Source organism: Vulpes vulpes, chromosome 2 (genome assembly GCF_048418805.1).
Source record: "Vulpes vulpes isolate BD-2025 chromosome 2, VulVul3, whole genome shotgun sequence".
Classification (NCBI taxonomy): Eukaryota; Metazoa; Chordata; class Mammalia; order Carnivora; family Canidae; genus Vulpes; species Vulpes vulpes.
The window spans coordinates 45,227,677-45,245,183 of record NC_132781.1 but is presented as its reverse complement, the minus strand read 5'-3'; the positions used below and the strand labels follow the sequence as shown (position 1 = coordinate 45,245,183).

General features: G+C 57.7%; 1 protein-coding gene across 3 annotated transcripts in view; it reads right to left on the bottom strand.

The window, feature by feature from the left end:
- The window catches only part of DOC2B (double C2 domain beta), a 37,410-nt gene extending 20,706 nt beyond the window's left edge, over positions 1-16,704 (bottom strand). Inside the window, exons 1-5 of one of the 3 annotated variants that reach the window (XM_072747926.1) lie at positions 16,119-16,702; positions 8,348-8,427; positions 5,228-5,302; positions 2,159-2,268; positions 1,847-1,973 (exon numbers count right to left, since the gene is read on the bottom strand). In XM_072747926.1, coding sequence (XP_072604027.1) covers positions 1,847-1,973; positions 2,159-2,268; positions 5,228-5,302; positions 8,348-8,427; positions 16,119-16,509 — 783 coding nt within the window. In that variant the 5' untranslated portion in view covers positions 16,510-16,702. Of the gene's footprint in view, positions 1-1,846; positions 1,974-2,158; positions 2,269-5,227; positions 5,303-8,347; positions 8,428-16,118 lie in introns of all 3 variants that reach the window. The other 2 variants (XM_072747927.1, XM_072747928.1) reach the window with 2 other exon arrangements.
- Positions 16,705-17,507: the final 803 nt, after the last annotated feature.

Sequence of the window (17,507 nt, the reverse complement as noted above, 5' to 3'; positions counted from 1 at the left end):
GATTTACCTATCAGCCACTCTGGCCTAGGGCTTTGTGCAGGATGGCCTCACTAAACAGTGATCTTATGCTAGTTTGTGAGATGTGTGAAAATTAAACAATGCCAGTGAGCAGGAATATTTGCAGCTGTCTTTCTGGGATGGGACATTACATACTGCGTTGTTTCATAGGAAGCCCACTGAACTGGGAATGACTGATGTTCACAGACTGTGTAAAATCTAAAATGTACCATCAAAATGTGTCTTTCCTGCCAGAGCAGATACCCTAAACTGCACTCCTGTGGTCACCGTATGTCTCTGAAACCAGACAGATGAGCTACCAGCAAATTCAAGCAAGGCGTGCCCATGCTCTTACCCATCCACGTGCATGAACACACAGGCATGCACACAGTCCATATACTTGAAAATATGCCCGCCTGCACTTTCACAGGCATACACTCATACACACATCCCTGCACGCTCATGTCCCCATATGGCTGTTTGTTGTGCCAGGGCTCAAAACTCAGAAACAACCATAGTAGGGAGCTGATGTTGCCTTTTATAAGTGACATTGATCATTTGGAAAAACTGGGTTTTGGTTAGTGACTAATAATAAAATAAAAAAGGTCTTACCTATAATGCAAAGGTCTATGAGTAGGAAAGAATATGACCAGGGAATAAAATTTGGTCAAATTATGCAAAAAGGCAGAGCCAGGATGTTGGCCTCAGGTAGACTTTTTCCCAGGGCTTGGCTTGGGCCAGCCTGCACTGAGCATTCGTCCCCATGCCCAAGCCCCAGCAGGGATGGGTTGGCTGCCGGGCTATGTCCTCTTGAGCTTTTCCCTTGCCCAGGACTCTAGGGGGAAGATGTCCTCAAAAGGGGATTGTGCCCTGAACATTGGGCTGCTGGAGGGTCTCAGGACCCTGGGGCCTCCTGGCCAATGCCTCCCTGCACTTCTGAATAGGGCCAAGGCCAGGCCTCCAAGAGATGGGACAGGGGAGAGAGGACGGGGTCAGGAGGGGAGAGAAAGGGAGACACCCATGGACAGAGTTTGGGAGGCTCAGCTGCTGCAGACAACAGGAGACAAAATTGGTTTGGATATGATTTTTAACAAATTGCAATTTCTAGAAAAGAATGATTTTCTCTTCTCTAGGCAGCTCACAGGTGCCTCATGCCTGTCGTGTTCCGGTTGAGCTCCAGAGCATCCCCAGTTGTTCCTCCCAGGGCCCTCCACACCACAGTTAATGACACCTCATCTCTCCAGGTGCTCAACTCCCAGGTCGGGAAAGTTTGACCTGCCAGTGCACCCAACCAGGATCTCATGCTTCTCTCCCTCTGCTATGGCTCCTGTCCAGGCTGGGTCAGGCTCATCCCCTCATGACCGTCCCCACCCTTAGACCCTTCTCCCTCCCGGTCTGCACCCAATGACCCTGTTAAAATAGTCAGATGCCCTAGTCCCTGCCCGGCATCCCCCTGTGGCCCGCCTCACTTACGGTCAAGAGTCCCTCCCAGCTCCCTCCACCCCACCAACCTCTGATCTCACCTCCTAGGACCTAGTCCCATCCTGCTTCCTGCTCCACACAGTGGGCCTCTTGCTCGGGCCTCCAACAGGCTTGGTACTTGCTGTTTCCTCAGCCAGGAATATCCCCCAAACCTCCATCTAAACCACTGCGCTCTCATGCTTTTCTCTGTGACCCTGATCACTATCTAACACAGGCTGTTTGGGTGATTCACGTCCTTGAATCTGTCTCCTGCCCAAGCTCCACAAGGGCAGGGACTGTGGTCTGTTCCCCCAGCACCTGAAGCTGTGCCAGGCACAGAGCAGCCTGGGCAGCCTGGGCAGCTTGTGGAGCCCCATCCCCCACTCACCGGCAGCTGCTTCTCCAGGCAGATGCTGAACGTCTTTGTGTGGTTGGCTTTCAGCTTCTTCAGGGGCACGCGCGTCTCCCCAATGAACTCGTTATGACGGAATTTGTCCTCGTCACACACGGAGATCCTGGAGGACGGGAGGCATGGCCAGCTCTTCAGACACAGAGGTGCTCCTGCTTTGCTTCCATGCTTCCAAAATCAGTAGGGATTCCCACACATGGGGCAGGCAGGGACATTGGGGGCAGAGTGGGGCCCCAGAGGTGAGGCTGGGGAGGGGCGTGGGGGACCAGGGCGTCTGAGGCCCTCACCCACCGCAGGGTCTTTCGAATCATGTCTTCGTCCGTGATCCCGTAGTAAGTAAGGGTCTCGTTCCATGTGGGGTTCAGAGTGTTTCGGAGAGTTTTCGTTCTGAGTTTATTTGCCTGGTGAGAGCAGAAAAGATGCTCTGAGCATCTGGGAGCCCGAGGGGCAGAATAATGCCCCAAAGACGGCCTTGCCTGATCCCTGGGACCTAAATATGCCAAGGGGAATTAAGGTTGTTAATCGGCTGATTTTTTAAAGACGTTATGTATTTATTTGGCAGAGGGAAAGAGTGAGCACGAGCAGGGGGAGCGAGAGGCAGGGACAGAGGCAGAGGGAGAAGCAGGCTCCCCGCTGAGCAGGGAGCCCAACCCGGAGCAGAAGGCAGACGCTTAACCCACTGAGCCACCAAAGTGCCCCTGGGCTGACTTAAATGTATGGAGATTATCTAGGTGATCTGGGCAGGTCCCACGTGATTATAGGGCCTCTGAAAGCATAAGAGGGAGGCAGGAGAGGAGCATCAAGGGGACACGTAAGGAGGGAGAGGTACCAGGTGGACACTGGTGGAAAATGGAGGAACTGTCCAGAGTTGAGCGATGTGGGTAGCCTCTAGGTGCTGGAAAAGGATGTGAATTGCTTCTCTCCTAGAGCCCCCAGAATGGACTGCAGCCCCCCACACTGGAGTTGACCCGGTAGGAGCTGTGCCAGCTTCAAACCTGCAGCACCGGAAGATAAGTAATGTGTGTGGCAAACCACTCAATTGATGACTGGCTACTGCAGCCCTAGGACACTAAAAGAGGAGGCTCCTCGCCTCCAGGTCCCTGGTGTATGCTTGGGGTGGAGGTTCTGCAGGAGGTGCTGGGGCTGGACGCCCTCCCACATACCTCCTTGCCTTTGCCCAGGCCCTGCCCTCCACCTGGAATGCCATCTCTCCTAGAAATGCCTGTGGGTGGCACGTCCCAGCTGCCACACTGCCTCCCCTCCTCTCTCTGGGCTTCTGCAGCTACGGGTCCTCATATTCCTCACTGTGCTGCCCATTTAGACTCAGCCCCATGCTGGCCTCCCCTTGCTGTCTGCCGGCCTGGCTCTGGGGTCAGACAGGCCTGGGTCCCCAGGCCGCTCCATCCCTTGCCTAAGCTCTGTGGAGCCCAGCAGGTTACTTATCCTCTGTGGGCATCAGGTTCTCCACTATAAAAAAGGGCATAATAATACCTCTTTCTCAGCATGGTTTTCAGGAGCCTTCTTTATCAGGAGACTGCTTTTTTTTTTTAGATTTTTTTTTATTTAATCATGAGAGAGAGAAAGAGAGAGAGAGAGAGAGAGGCAGAGACACAGGCAGAGGGTGAAGCAGGCTTCATGCAGGGAGCCCGACCTGGGACTCGATCCCGGTTCTCCAGGATCATGCCCTGGGCTGAAGGCCACGTTAAACTGCTGAGCCACCCGGGCTGCCCAGGAGACTGCTTTTTATGAAACACTGCCCTACGTGGGAAATCCTGTGTGTGTGGTAAGGTCCCTAGGACTAGCTTTCCAGCACTGTCAATTTGAGGTCCCATGAACCTAGGGACTCACAGCATTGAGTTCCTGAGTTAGGGACACTCCCCTGGTCATAGTGCCCTCAGCCTTCAGCGCCCTGGGAGTCCCACCTGCCAGTGAGGACACTAGGCCTAGAGCGGGGAGCAGCTTCTCTAGGCACAGGTGGTGGGCTGCTGCTGTTTCCCCAACAGCCCTGCACCCCCAAGAGGGAGTCATCACCTCTGTTGGGGTGGCCCTCCTGCCTTGTGGGGAGCCTCAGCCCTTACAAACCAGCCCAGGGAGTTTGAGTCTCAGGCTCAACGGGGGGCCCCAGCAGCCTGGGGCTCCTCAGCCCGGGGGCAGGACTGCTCAGTCAGGCTGCAAGAATCGGTGGCAAGGCAGGCTCCCTGCCCAGGAACCCATTACAGACTCTTCCTATCAGGCCACTTGAAGGCCCAGAAGGAATTCCCCAACTACTGGTTTCTTAGAAAGAGGTCAGGACAAGAACACCAGCCACTGGGCTCTGGGGCTCATGCTCCTGTGTCCCATGTCCCCCATCTCCCTCTGGTCTCCTCTTGGAAGTGAAGCCGCTAGTCTCTAGTTGATTCCCTGCCCCTAAACAATGGGGTCCACATAACCTGCCCCTTGAAAAGTCTGTGGGTTCCAGACCCAACTCTGAAAGGATGATAAAACCCTCTCTTCCCGTGAAATTAAAAAATAAGACAACACTGAACTATAAGACACATGTAAAGAAGTGTTATCGGTTTTGTTTTTCCAGGGCTAAAGGTCAGCGTGATGCTTTTTTTTAATAGCAACTTTTTTCTGAAAAAAACTTTCTTGGCTGTCTGGGTGACTCAGTGGTTGAGCATCTGCCTTTGGCCCAGGGCGTGATCCCGGGGTCCTGGGATCGAGTCCCATGTCGGGCTCCCCGCATGAAGCCTGCTTCTCCCTCTGCCTGTGTCTCTGCCTCTCTCTCTCTGTGTATCTCATGAATAAATAAATAAAATCTTAAAAAATAAAAAAAATCAATTAATTAAAAAAAAAAAAACTTTCTCTTTTCCCAGGTGCACCAAGTGCTTGGTCTGCCCGCTGGGTCACCAAGTACAAGGGTTCCGTGGCCCCCAAACTGGGCAGAACCTACCCACTCCATCCACTTTGTGTAGTGTCACAGGGTAGCCCACAAACATTTTAAAGGCTCTGATAAGTCCTAGAGTAAAGACACCTGTTTAACAAGGTTTCCCAATGTTATTTGGCCACAGAGCACCCCGCCCCCAAACACAATAGTAACCTCCAATTGAGTCTGCTTCTCATAAAATGCTGGCCTAGAAATTCTCTGGAGGGTTTCCCCAATTCATCAGGCAGGCAGTGCTGACCTGAGGTTCCCAGGAAGTCTGGGGGCTGTGGGGCTAACTGGGTGCTCTGGGTGGAGGCGAATCACGGAGATCCCATCAACTTGCTTGATCTGTGAGAGGCCATGGGAGGTATGCACCTCCCTGGGCATCCCGAGTTCAGCCTGGGCCCAACCCAGCAGGCAGAGTTGGCTGACAGGCTTGGGGTGGACCCCCTCACCTTACTGGCTCCTGGCAGCAGATGCAGCTTGACATAGGGGTCTGCTAGCCCGTTGTGGTCCATCGGCTTCAGGCCCTGAGTGGAGGGGAACAGCAAAAGGTGTGAGATGGGAGCTGGAGACACAGAGCAGCCAGGGCCTCCAGGCACCTCGGTGGGCAGGTATCCCTTGTCCATTCAAGGGCCTCCCAGCTGGGTCCGTTCAAGACCCTCTCTGCATAGGCCCCCTGCGCCCATGCTTTCAGAACAGTGAGGATGACCCAGGGCTGGTGTTCTCCCCTTCCCCTCAGTGTCCTGGCCCAGGGCAGGTGTCATGGGGTGTCTTTCAAGACCAGACTTTGTCTTCCTATTCTCCCTTTCTGCCAGGTGACTCCTCCACCTCTGAATGAGGTCCTCATTATCCTGCTTTGGTGTGGCCCTTCCTTCTTCTGGATTCCCCTTCCCCCATTCCCCAACAGAGACTTCCCTCACTGATCCCATGTCCACGTGACCCTCTTGACCTTCTGTCCACTCACCTATAGATTTCCCTCTTTACCATGGGAAAATGTTCTGTGTCCTGGAGACCAGGCTCAATTTCTTTCTGGATTTGCCACAGCTCCCTGCCAGCCTAAGTCTAAGGAGGCCATACAACCTGGCTGGCCATGGAGGGTCCCTCCACAAGATGGCATCCCTCACTAACTTTGAATAACCAGTCAAGTATGCACAGCCAGGGACCCAATGGAACCATAAACAGACAGGGGCTTATCTGACCTCATGACTGCTCTTAGCTATGAAAATTATATTCTTTTTCTTCTGCGGTGGCATGCAGACATGTAGGGAGGCAGCTGTGATATGTGTGGCATCACAGATTAGCTGCCAAGTTGGCTACTCAGGACCAGACCCACCTCTAAGGAGGACTGAGGCTCCTTCCTCCCCCTGACCTTGGTTTGGTTTGGAGAGCTGGGGGGAGGAAGAGGAAGCTGAGATAGGAGGTGGGCTCCTCCAGTCCCCCCACAGCTCTGCTCCTGGGAAGGAGCACACAGACTTTAGAGCCAGGCTGGCTGGGGCCCACATCTCTGCTCCTGCACTTATTAGCTGGGAGGGTGGAGGAGTGACTTTGCCCCAGAGCCTCAGTGTTATCTATAAAAGGGGTTACTAGTTCTCATTTCCCAGGGGTAGGCCAGGAGTAGAGGTGGCAATAGTACCGCGTGGCAATTTGTTCCCCTTCCTCACCCGCTGGGCCCTTTTGAAGATGCTGGAGAGGTGGCTGAGGGCTGGTGTGAGGGTATCTGAGCTGTGCAGGAGCTTCTGGGGCTCCGCCTGTGCCCGGCTCTGCAGCCCCGTGTGCACCCATGGCAAGGAGGCGGGCCTCCTGGACACAAGTCCCCCATCTCGGCCTCACCACCTGTCCCTGACGTGCCCAGGGCTGGCCATTTGGTCAGTGCCTTCCCAGTTGTTCTGGGCATGAATTCCCAGGTGTGCGTGTTTGTGTGGGTGGGGGGCTGGGTACCTGCCTCCTCTAGGACAGCAGCTGGGACCTGTGACTGCGCACTTACTCACTTGATGCTCACAGCCGCTGCATAGGCGGGGTGCTTACCTTATTTTTACAGAAGCAAACTGAAGCTGCCCTGCTTACCCAGAGGGTATGGCCGAGTTAGGGTCCCAAGTCCATGGCATATGGCCCCCCGTGCAGGGCCCCTCCACCTGTCAGCCCTACTTCAGCCTCCTTAACCCCCTTTTGCTCCCTCCCCAAACCCCAATTCAGAGCCCCAGTTCCTCCCAGGTTTGTAGCACCCCCTCCTCTGCAAAACTGGATCTCAGCAGATAATGACCTGGAGGATGGGACCATTCTATGGCTTGGGGTCCTCTCATGCCCCACCTCCAGTGTTTTGAGCAACATATCCCAAAGGACACACACAGGTACCCACAGAGACTCACAGATGCACACATGCAGCCCCCCCTCCCCAGTACAGCCCCACAATCCTTCTAGAGCCTGGGTAGGGAAGGCAGGGCACACAGCACAGAGGGGCCTGGTGTCTGGGCTGGGAAGGGGAATGGATGGCTCTGGCCAGAGTGGCCTGCCAGCAGGTGCCCATTCCCTAGTTCCCAAGCCTGGACAACTGCTACAAAGCTGGGTGAAGAGAGAGGGAGAGGGATATGCCAGGGCCCTGCAGCCTGCCCTCCCCTTGGCACAGCTGGGAGTCACCATTCTCGACTCCTTTCCTAGGGGCAGGTCTGGAACCCTGGCAGCAAGCCCGGGCAGCTCCCCAAGGAGAGGGCTGTGCCCAATCACGACACTGGGCCCAAAGTGGACACTGCCGTGGCAGTCCAGGCATGCGGGCCCAGGCGGGGGGAGGTGGAGGTGGGAGGGAGGCACCAGGCAGCCTGACCCTCTGAGTGGGCAGAGGCATGGCTGGGGGCGCTGTGGGCAGGGAAGCTCACAGGGTGGGTTGAGGGCAGGGTCTGGGCCCAGGCAGCTCTGATTTTAGTCCCTTGCCCTGAGCCCAGCCCAGGCCCAGACCCCTCCACGGCTCTACAGGGAGTCCTACCTTGGCTACACTACTACCCTTACCTTGGGAGAGAACATCAACTTTGGCACCTTCCACCCAGAGGGTTCGATGCACAGGGCAAAGGGAACAGCACGGCTAAGAAGAAAGCTGATGCCTGGCAGCCCAAAGCGGGACATGCTCCTGGTTCCAACCCAGGGGCCAAAGAGCAATGCTGGGGTCCCGAGCCCCAGAGATAGAGCTCCTGCCTGGAGCCCACTCACTCCGGGTGGGAACCTTCAGGAGGCCAGAGGCAACCAATCCAACCCCTGCCCCCCTGGCCATCAGGACAGCCTGTCAGCTCTCCCCTTCCCTCCTCCCCACCATAGGCCCTCCCCAGCTCTTGCCCCACACTGCTGTCCCCCACGCCTTCCTCCTTTCATTCTCTTCTTGCCTTTTTCTTCTACTCCTTCCCTGGATGTCTGGCTGCGGGAGGCTCTTAGGGCAGCTGAGGAGATTTAGGCAAGATACACCCATGGTGCAGATGCCACAGAGCCTGGACAGGAAACAGTGCGGGGGACAGGCCCTCGGACCTCAGCCCCTCACCTGCACCCAAGGCCCTGGACCCGGGGGACCGAGGCGGCCGGCGGGGGCCTACCTTGGCCTTGCTGATGGTACAGTGGAGGGCGTTGTTTTCCTGGTCGTAGAGCAGGCTGAAATCCAGCGTGCCCAGGGCAGCTGCGGACAGAGGGCTCAGGTCATGCTCTGGCCACACAGTGGAGGAGAGTCACCCACCCCTGTGCGGTGGGACAAGGTGCCACATTGCCACAGTGACTGCCATCAATTGAGCACCTACTGGGTGCAATCCCTCCGCCCAGCCTCCCAGTGCTACCAGCACAGCCAGGTTCCAGATGCGGGAGGAGTGGAGGCTCAGTGAGGTTAGGTCAGCCCCAGTCACCACAGGTGGTGGCCCAAGTCAAACCCAGGCAGTAGGCCCCACAGCCCAGGCCCCTTTGGCTGGTCCCATGTTGTGCCACCATACAGGGCACTCAGCCAAAGGTCCCTGTCCTCCTGCCCTCCTCATGCAACTGCCAGTCTTGGCACCATGCCTCGGTTTCCCTGATGGTTAACTGTCACAAGGATTGTGTAGGGAGGCAGGACAGGGCCTTGAGAACCTCTGGGCCCTGGCCGGGCTGACAGGCTGATCCACCCCCAACAACACTTAGTGCTGCAGCTCCCCAGTCTCTCCATCCCTTGAGGGGCCCTGGGCAGGCTGCCAGAAGCCAGCTGGGTCCTCACGCTGCAACCTGCCAGCCTCTTCAAGGCAGTGGGTGAGTCCCTAGGGGCGGGCAGAGCGGGCAGCGATAACTAGGTGCAGCCGTAGCCATCAGGGACAATCACGCGTGGCAGCTGTGGCCCGTTGTGCTCACGTGGCTCCTGGCGTGAAGGTGGGGATTGTGGGTTGGGGGACAGCAAACCTCAGGGGGCAAATCTCTAGACAGCAAGATGCACATTGACAGATGTCTTTAGAAACCCCGATCCTGCACACAGACTGCTGGGCTGGTCAACTGGCAACCTGTTCATTTGTTCGTTCGTTCATTCATTCATTCATTCATTCATTCCCAAGCCTTATTACAATAAGCTGGCCTCTAGGGATGAAAATATCAATAAGGTGGGGTTCCTGCCCCAAGGAAAGCATAACTTAATGGGAGACACTGATGAAAAGAATCTGCCCTAGCAGTCTGGTGAGCCAGGAGCAATAGGAGTTCAAGGGGTATGCCTTGCCTGGCTGTGAATGGAGGCCAACAGGGAAGGATCCCTAGAGGAGGTGATGCTTCACCCGAGTCACGAAAGATGAGTAGGAGTTGACCAGTGCACAGTGGTGCTGGGAGAAAGGGCTTTCCAATCGTAGGCCAACTGGAGGTGAGAGGCTGAGCCGCTGAGGTAAGGCTGGGGGAAAGGCGAGGCTCTCCAGGCCAGCAGCACCTAACGCGGTTCTAGATTCATGCCGAGCCTGGATATGCTCATCTCATGTATCTGCTGCTTTTGCACTACAATGCCACAGCTGAGTAGATGCCATACGCCTGCAGACCTCGGGGCGTCGTGGGGGTGGGGGTGCGGACAGTATGGCAAAATTTGGCTTTGCAGAGAAACAGGCAAATTAAGGCCCATGTGGAGCCTCCCTTATTCTGAGGTGATGGCACTAGGTTGCATTTGTCTTGCTCTCTAGCTTCTAAGACAGGGTAAGGAAGGCACTCGGCTCAGTCTCTGCCCTTGCCCAGAAGGAGCACAAGTGGGGTACAAGACCTGCCGTGCCTCTGACACCTGACCCTGGGTTCAAGTCCTGGCTCTATGCTTCCTTGCTGTTTGACTTTAGCTAGCTTTTCTAGCCTCCTTGTTCTCAGTTTCCTCATCTGCAAAATGGAGACGCAATAGTATCCAGTTCACAGCATTGTGCTTTGACAGCCCCTGGGGTACAGAAAATGCTCAGCACGTAATTATAAAAGGAGCAGATCCACTTAGGTTATTTTTCTGGATAAATGTACTTGCCCCTCTGAGACGCCTGCTGGAATGAACTCGTTCCAAACTGGATCACTCCCCTCCCAGCCTTTGTGAAGAGAGTATACAAATGGTCACTTACACTCTTCCGAATGACCTGAGTCATCGCTGTGACTACAACTCCCATTCCATGCGTTGTGGTTGCAGCCTGGATGAAGTGATCCCCAGCAGCCACTCTTTGAGGTTTTCCTAGGTTTTCTTCATTTTTCTGCCTCCCCCTTTGCCAACAGCCTGAAACTCCTCTTAGAATACTTGCCTCTGATAGCACAAACGGCCCTCCTTCCTTTTCCATAGCACTTGTTCCTCCTACCAAACCAGGTGCGAACACCTGCTAGAATTGTGTCCAAACTATGAGTCAGTAGGCCTTGAGCAGAGCCTATCGTGCTTTTCCTAAGTAGAGTCAGGGTGCTTTGGCGCTCGCTGTATCTGGCCGGTTTCCGGACTCCCATCTATGCAGGCTGGAAGTGAGGTATATAACACCATGCCTATAACGACAACCACAGCCATGGTCCCAAGATTCTCCAGGTCCACGCTTTTCTAATATTCTCCAAAGCTGTTGGCTTTATGTGATAGTAAATTAGTCTGCTGCTCAGTTCAGGCCTACCCATGGCTTGTTCTCTCAAGACATCAGCCTCCAGAGAGGAGCGACCATGCCTCGAGCCACGCCAGCAACACCGGCAAAGAACAGACAGATGTTCGATCTGCACAGCCAGGCCATTCAACCCAATTTGCTCTCCAGCTGTTCACAGGAGCAGGGATTTGGTGATGCCCACGAGTTAAGATGCACACTCCGCAATCTCACCCATTTCCCACTCTCAGAGGAGGCCAGCCAGCCAGACATTGGGGCCACCTGCTCCACACTGGGAATCTCAGGTCCCGGAGAAGAAAGAAGCCCCCTTGCTGGCTCTGCAGACATCTCTGTTTAAGGAGGGCTGACACCGCTCAGTGAAAGCGACACCCATGATCAATTCCCAGGAACAGCACACCTTGGGTCTGCTCCATGTGATTGATGAATTCTTTTGACTGCCACTGGAGGTTTTGTAAGAAATAATGGTTTATAAATGTTTATAATAGTTTATTATAGTTTATAAATAGAAGTATGGTCACTATTTTTAGACATTTGCTGGCGGTGGAGCTCTCTTAGGGATCTTACAGTCCGAAGTCTTCATTTCCCATTCAGAGAAATGAGGCTCAGAGAGCATCGGTGACCTGGTCAGGGTGGCCCAGCAGAACTAGACACAGAATCCAGACCTCTTCATTTCCATCATGACAGTTCTTTTCTTAAAGCCTACTGGCTTGGGGGCAGCCCAGGTGGCTCAAAGGTTTAGCGCTGCCTTCAGCCCAGGACGTGATCCTGGATACCCAGGATCAAGTCCCACATCGGGCTCCCTACATGGAGCCTGCTTCTCCCTCTGCCTGTGTCTCTGCCTTTTTCTCTCTGTGTGTCTCTCATGAATAAATAAATAAAATCTTTTTTTTTAAATTTTTATTTATTTATGATAGTCACAATAAATCTTAAAAAAAAAAAAAAAAAGCCTACTGGCATCCCCTCCCGCCCTTTTTTGTCTGCTACTTTGTGTAGCTGAAATCTCAGGATGATGCAACAGAGAACCAGAGAGAGAAAAGCAGAGTTGCTGTCAGGGACAAGGGAGGGCTGGGCGGCCATCCTAGAGGGGCCTCTGAGCTGGAAAGGGAGCTGTGGGCTTCTAGTACAGATAAGGAGGGTCCTAAGGGTAGGGGAAGGTGCTTATCTGTGTGAGCCACTGCATCCTGCCCTCTGCCCACTGAAGTCACATGTCCTGGCTAAAGTTTACAACCTTGGAAAAATAATGAGGGTTGGTCACTAATGGGCCGGTGAGAGTTGTCACTCGCTTGTCGATAATTATAGAGCTTTAATGGGGCTAATTCAGAGAAAATCAGGCTCAAGCCCCTGTCAGTTCCTGTAAGGCCAAACATCCCTTTGCTCTGCTGATGGAGACTGACAGCATCATTCTGACCTTGGTTTGTACCTGGACTTTCCTCACCCCCGTATACCCTTGGGAATAGGAAATCAGCCCTTGCTCGTTTTTTGTTTTTTGTTTTTTTAAGAAAAATGTCAGTCTCTCAAATAGTTCTAAAAAACTGTGGCAAGAACCACAGAAAGTGCATTTCATAGATGGGGAGGCACTATGAGGCACTGAGCCTAGCACTGCAGGGGAGACAAAGAAGAAGGAGCCCTATGTCCCTGCCTCCCAGGAGCTCAGAGGCCAAGGATAAGAACTTTCGGACCTTCAGAAGTCTATTCATTCTCCAGCTTTAAATTATTCAAAGGTTCACCACTGCCTCCTGGACTTGGTTTAACCTCCTTGGTGTAGCATTTAAGGCCCTCGGTGACCACTTTGTCCTCATTCTGGGTCTTTCTCCCTTACTTCAGACACTTGACTGTGGCACCTCTGGGTTGTTTCTTCTACCTCTACCTGTGCACGTGGCAGTCCCCGTGTCAGGAGCATCTTGCTTTCCTAATTGCACTTAGTCAGCCTGCTTCCTCCCTTCTCCCAGCCTGGAGCAGAACCTTCTCTGTGGGTAAACTATGTAAGCCAGCACTTCCATTTAGGTTGCTGCCTCCCTCTCGTCACTGCTGGGCTACTTGTGCCTCTGTGTTTCCACGAACTCCCTCATGTCAGAGACTCTGTCTCAGGCATTCTTAAATCTCAGCACAGTGCCCGACACACAGCTGATCTTGTAATGTTGAGTACATAAAACTGTGGTCTGAGCTGGCATGTGCGGAAGGAAGGGGACTTGCAACCAGCAGGGACTGGGAAATGCTCCCAGCTGAGGGCCTTTGGGACAGTGCTTCCTCCACTCCATCCTTGCTCCAGGCACTCATGGGCACCACTCCTGACCCAGCCCAGGGTGAATCATGTAACGGCAGGTGTAAGCGCAGGCATGTGACACAATTCTGGCCAATGAGACAGAAGGACAGGTCTCCTGGGGACTCTGGGAGAGCTCTCCTCACTTTCCAACCGAGATATGGGCAAGGAAACTTGTCCTTCTCATATTTAGGATCTTAGTGTTACATGTGACACCTGGACCAACAGCAGCCACCCTGGACCAGGAGGGAGGTCAGCCTAAGAAGAGCAGAGCACAGCCAGGTGGAAAGGGAGACAGAACCAGCACCTTTGAGGTTGTTGACGAGCCTGGGCACAAACCTCCCTGGGCATTTGCCATCTCACTGTGCTCACTGTTTCAGGCACTTTGAGTTTTTTTATTTGCAACCCAAACATTCTAGTCCTCATAGTTTGAAGAATGGACTGGGCTTCCACAGGTGGAGATTGGGTGGGAGAGCATGGGGAGGGGGGAGGGGGGAGAACCCGACTGGGGGGCAGCAGGCAGTGGAGTCCACTGGGCCAGGCCACACTAGGGACCAGTGGGAGGAAGGATACTTCTCACCCCAATGTTCACTGCCTTTTCTCCCTATCACGGCCCCTATTAGATCAGTCTGGAACATGTGAATTTCGTGCTTGTGTCTTGAAGTGACTTAATAAAGCATAGGCTTTAAAGAGAAGGGAAAAAAAGGCTGAATAAATAAACAGCACTTCATTCTCAGCTTGGACAAGAGAGCAACCGCCCTAATTTCTTTTTGTTAGAACAGAGATAATCCAATAATTAGGGCAGCAAATAGCATAACCCCTGCTAAAGCCATAATGAACCATCTGGCTTAAATCATTTAGGCTAATTCTAGGGATCTGGTTGTCAGAGCCGAGAGGGGTCCAGGCCAGGGTATGGGCTGGAGGGTGGTTCCACCCCAGAACCCGGTCCCACCACAGGAAGGAGCCAAGATTTCTGTGTCCTCATGCCTGGGAAGTCTGCTCGGCCACTGATGAGATCCAAGCCTGGGGTGGGCTGCTCCTTGAAGGGGACAAGTGACCCAAGCTGGTCCAGGCTCAGCCACAAGCCTCCTCTTTAGCTTTTTTTCAGGAGACCACCCGGTGTTATGGGTGTGGCCAGCCCACCATCCAGACTGGCCAGGCTGTGACTCATGTGAATCTGTCCCCTGCTAGGACATGTGAGCTCCCTGGGTGGTGAGACCCACTCCTGTTCCCCTTTGCCACACTCTCTGCTGCTGGGACAGTGCTCAGTGGAGAACTGGAGTCGATGGGCTGGAGATGAGGCAGCTGACCTGCTTTGGGGACTTTCGGGACTCTTCCTCCTCACCTGGAGGTTGAGGGAGGGCCCGAAGAAATGACAAGATTTCTCACCCTGTAACAGTGTGTCATCCAGAGGGCCCTTGGTGGCACCAGGAGGGTTGCCTGAAGTTCATGTGGAAGCCCTGCCCTGCCCTCTCACTCCCTTGGCACAGCACGAAAGATGTCCAAAGGGGAACAAGTTCCCTACCCCTTCTGGAGGTGGCTTTGGATTCAGGGCATCCAAAGGGGTGACTTGGGTTCCAGTTAGGGCCTGCCCAGATGCATGGAAGGTGAGGGGGTGAGATTTGCCCAGGGTGTGGGGAGCTGAGGGTGGGGAAGATTCGGGGCACAGCCGGGAGGGCATATACTCTCTGCAACCCAATTTCCCCCAGCTGGCAGGGAAGTGGAGGGAGAGGGCTGCTCCCCGCCCCCACACCGAGGCAAGGCCTCAATACCCCAGGATTCGGGCAGCGTCCAGACCCACAGAAAGTGCACAGGGGACAGTTTCTCTCCTTGGAGGGCAGAGGACAGGCCTGTCCAGCTCTCTCCTCCTGGGCCTCCCTCGGTAGGACGCTGAGAGGTCGGCCACCTCCCCCAGTGACACTGGTGATCTCCCCCTTCAGCGTCCAGAGACCCACTTTATGCTTGGGGAAACTCCAGGCCCCGGCCCTAGGCCCACGGGAGCCCGCAAACCAGGCGCGGCCACCCTCGCGGCGCCGAGCGACCCTCGGCTCAGGCCGCGAGCGACCCCTGCCCGGAAGGGTGCACCCGCCGGGCGGCCGGGGAGGGGGCTACAGCGGGGCTGGGTGGGGCCCTAGCGAGCCGCGCTACCTCCCAGCCCCACCCCCATCCCGCGCTGACCCCTTCCGAACCCGGCCTCGGTTTCCCCTGCAGTCCCCGGTCCCGCGCGGCAGGCGCTCTCAGAGACCCGAAAGGCCAGGAGCGCCCGCCGGCCCGGCCTCGCCCCGGGGGCCCCGGCGCTCGCCCACTGCCCGGGGCTCGGGGCTCGGGGCTCGGCCCGCAGAGAGGGCGGCGCGGGCTGGGGCGCCCCTCCCGGCCTTGGGAAGCGGGCGTAACAGGTGGGCGAAGGTCGGCGGCCGGGAGAGCGCCGCGGCGGGGTCCGCGGGCGCGGGCGGTGGCACGGCCAAGGGTTTTCCAGAGGACGAGCGGCCCCGCGGTCCTCCGTGCTCGGCCGCACCGGGAGCCGCTGCGCTCTGCGGGCCGCCGGGCCCACTCGGGAGGCCGGCCCGGCCGCGGCCCCGGCCCCGGCCCCGGCCCCGGCCCCTCGGCGGCGAGGCCGGCCCGCAGCGGCTCCCGCGCGGCCCGCAGCAACTGGTGTCTCCGCGGGGCGCAGCTCCGCCCTTCCCGGGAACAAAAGCCGCCGCCCGCGCCGGAACTCCCCGCCGGCGGGCCGAGAGGGGGCGCGGCGCGGGTGCGCAGATCCGGGCCCCGGAAACGCGACGCCCTCCGCGGGCGCCCCCAAACTTCCCACCTCTCGGGCCTGGGCCCGGGGAGGGGTCGGGGTTGGGTCCGCAGGGCGCGCGGGGGGCGCGGGGGGCGCGCGGAGCGGGGGGGCCGCCCCCGCGGGACTGGGTGCCGGGGCCAGGGAGCCCGCGGAGGCCGGGCCGGGCCGGGCGGCGAGGTCGGGAGCGCGCAGAGGCCGGGCCGGGGAGGGGGCGGGACGTCGGCGAGTTGGAAACTTACTGCAGTCGTCGGACTCGTAGCCGTCGGCGTCCGGCTCGTCCTCCGGCGGCTTGGCGGGCGGCCGCCCCGGGGCGGGGCCGGGGCCGGGGCCGGGGCCGGGGCGGGGGCCGGGGCCGGGGCCGTAGGCTCCGAAGAGCTGGTCGACGTCCTCGTCGTCGTCGCGGGCGCCGTCGGAGGGGCTGCGGCGGCCCGCGCTGGCGGCGGCGGGGCGCGCGGGGGCGTCCGGGGCCGCGGCGGCGCGGGGCCCGGCGTCCGGGGGCAGGCCCCGAGGGAAGCGGGGGAAGTAGTCGGAGATCTGCTTGATGGGCCGAATGGGGCCGGGGCACACGTCGATGGCCATATGCTCCTGGATGCTGATGGTCGCTTTCTCCCCGCGCCGCCGGAGGGTCATGCAGGCAGCGCGGCCCCGCCCGGGCGCGGCCCTGCCCGGCCCGGGGACGGCGGGGAGGCGGTTCAGCAGGCCCAGCGGGGCGCGGCGAGGGCTGCGGGCACCGCCGGCGGCGCCCCCGGACGGCCCTGACGCGGCTGCTCTCGCTCGGCGGCGGCCGGCTAGTGAGCGCCGGGCCGGCGGGCGGGGGGCGGGCCCAGGCCGCGTCACCGGCGGCAACCACGCGGTGTGAGCGAGCGGGCTGCGCGGGCGGGCGCCGAGCGGAGCGAGCCGAGCGGGCGGCGCCGCACTCCCTCGCGCGGGCCCCGGCGCGCGCACCCTCCGGGCCCCGGGCGCCTTCCACGCGCGCACAGCGGCGGGCCCGCGGGGAGGCTGGGCAGGGAGCCCAGGTCGCGCCCGCCGCGTGCCCGCCCGCGCCAGCCCTCGCCGGGTTCCGTTCGCCCGCACAGTCACTCCAAGCAGACACCCGGCAGAAGCGCCCGCGGGCTCACAGTGGCAGGACGCACACGCGGGCCGATGGATCCTTGCAGAGTTGGTTGAGGTGGCTGTAGTCCACCGCTCCCAGGACACGCCCGCCTCGCCCGACACACGACACACGCGCTCACGGACGTGACGGGGACTCGGGGCGCAGCCCTCCTCCCAGCTCCCAGCTCCCAGCTAGCAGGACACACAGGAGTGTGCGGACAGGTGCATCCTCACCGGTCCAAGGTCATGGGCAGTCTGTTCACACTTCCTCTCAGGCCGCGTGCAAGCAAGCACACGCTCCGTAGCCCGGAGTCAGTCCCTCAGCTGGTTAGTGAGTCTCCTGGTGGGGACAGGGCAGGTGAGAACCTTGACGGCCAGCTGTGGTCGGGAGAGGGGACGGCGGGAGGCGGGGCCTGGGCCCAAGGCACCTTCCCAGTGAGCGATGGGTGAGGTGAAAGTGGGGAGGCAGGGCGCTGCCGGCCCGCAGGCTCAGGCTTCCCACCTGGTGAGATGACTAAACACGCCTGGATGGCCGG